The sequence below is a fragment of the Apteryx mantelli genome, chromosome 11, assembly GCF_036417845.1.
Source record: "Apteryx mantelli isolate bAptMan1 chromosome 11, bAptMan1.hap1, whole genome shotgun sequence".
Lineage (NCBI taxonomy): Eukaryota > Metazoa > Chordata > Aves > Apterygiformes > Apterygidae > Apteryx > Apteryx mantelli.
The window spans coordinates 18,181,621-18,183,497 of NC_089988.1; the positions used below are offsets into that span (position 1 = coordinate 18,181,621).

At 51.4% G+C, this 1,877-nt stretch overlaps 1 protein-coding gene across 1 annotated transcript; it reads right to left on the minus strand.

Annotated features, from left to right (window-relative positions):
• Positions 1 to 374: 374 nt before the first annotated feature.
• Positions 375 to 1,310, minus strand: LOC136992998 (olfactory receptor 14A16-like). Its single transcript, XM_067303014.1, has one exon. The coding sequence runs from the start codon at positions 1,308 to 1,310 to the stop codon at positions 375 to 377; it is 936 nt and encodes a 311-aa protein (XP_067159115.1).
• Positions 1,311 to 1,877: the final 567 nt, after the last annotated feature.

A 1,877-nucleotide genomic window follows, 5' to 3' on the forward strand; every position in this document is an offset into this window, starting at 1 on the left:
ACGGGACCCATGGTCTCACCCTGCCTGTGCTCATCTGAGCCTGACTCTGTGCCCCTGAGCTCCCTTGGTGTCAGTGCCGAAAGAGACACTGCACAGGGAAACTCTCCACATTGCACTGGGGGCATCCGAGGGAGCTCAGACTAGTGGGCCTCTGAGGTTTCCCCATCTCTGCTGATGAAGGCGGAAGCTTCATCGGTTGGCTTCCTGCTTCAACATGGCCTCTGGGTCAGATAAAAATGAAAGATTCCTGAGTAGATGTAACGTGAACCTGAAATATTTTTTAAAGAAAAAAGAGAAAAATAAGAAAGAAAGAATGAAATGCAAAACACAGCCTAGATGTCAGATACCCTGAGGAGTGGATGCACAATGGACAGTTATTGGTGCTGACAATGTACCCATTGAACGAGTTTCTTCAGCGCATCTTTGAGCTCCTTGTTCCTCATGCTGTAGATGAGTGGGTTCGTTGCTGGAGGCACCACTGCATACAGAACAGACACCACCAGATCCAGAGCTGGGGAGGAGATAGAGGGGGGCTTCAGGTAGGCAAAAAATGCAGTGCTGATGAACAGGCAGACCACGGCCAGGTGCGGGAGGCATGTGGAAAAGGCTTTGTGCCGGCCCTGCTCAGAGGGAATCCTCAGCACAGCAGTGAAGATCTGCACGTAGGACAGCACAATGAAAACAAAACACCCAAAGGCTAAACAAACACTAACCACCAGAAGGCCAACTTCCCTGAGGTAGGAGTCTGAGCAGGAGAGCTTGAGGATCTGTGGAACTTCACAGAAGAACTGGTCCACTGTGTTGCCTTGGCAGAGTGGTACTGAAAATGTGTTAGCAGTGTGCAGGAGAGCATTGAGAAAACCACTGGCCCAGGCAGCAGCTGCCATTTTGACACAGGCTCTGGTGCCCATGAGGGTCCCATAGTGCAGGGGTCTGCAGATGGCAACAAAGCGGTCATAGGCCATGACTGTGAGGAGAGAATACTCTGCTGAAAATAAGAAAAAGAAGAAAAAGACCTGGGCAGCACACCCTGAATAGGAAATGGCCCTGGTGTCCCACAGGGAATTGGCCATGGATTTGGGGACAGTAGTGGAGATGGTGCCAAGGTCAAGGAGGGAGAGGCTGAGGAGGAAGAAGTACATGGGGGTGTGGAGGCGGTGGTCGCAGACTATGGCTGTGATGATGAGGCCGTTGCCCATGAGGGCAGCCAGGTAGATGCCCAGGAAGAGTGAGAAGTGCAAGAGCTGCAGCTCCCGCGTGTCCACAAATGCCAGAAGTAGGAACTCGGTGAGGGAGCTGCCGTTAGACATTTGCTCCTTTGGGGCACAAGGTGTCTGTCTAAGGAAGAAGAGATATTGAGAAGTTAGGGCAGACATCTCTGAGCAAAGCTTTCTCATAACCTCCCCCAAACACACACATATACCTCTCCCCATCTCAGCAGCACCATCATTGAGCTCCATGGCTTGAGCTCTGGATTGTGCTGGCTGAGTTTGACAGGAGGAGCAGGGTCTTCTGCCCATGGGCTCCAGAGGAGTCAGCCCTGACTGACAACACTGCGGACATGGGAAAAGTGGTGACCAACTGTTGTATTACCAGTTCCAGCCAGATTTCATCTATTCATAATGCTGAAGGGATCTTTACTCCCACTTCTAAATAATGTGGGTTCATTAAGAGTTTTAAGGCTTCTTTTGTTTCCTTTAGCTGACCCTGTCACACCTGAGGAGCATTCCTGCAGGTAAAAATACTCAGCATTCCTGCTGCACTCAGAGTGAGCAGCTGTGACTCCTCAGAGGCAAAAGGCTTCACTCTGGCTTGAGTGCAGAGGGAGCAGAGCTGGCCTGTCCATCTGCCTTCCTCCCAGCTGCCCTGTGCTCACA

Bases quoted from the DNA above. Each gene is read 5' to 3' on its own strand.
- LOC136992998 (XM_067303014.1), bottom strand. From the start codon at position 1,310: ATGTCTAACGGCAGCTCCCTCACCGAGTTCCTACTTCTGGCATTTGTG.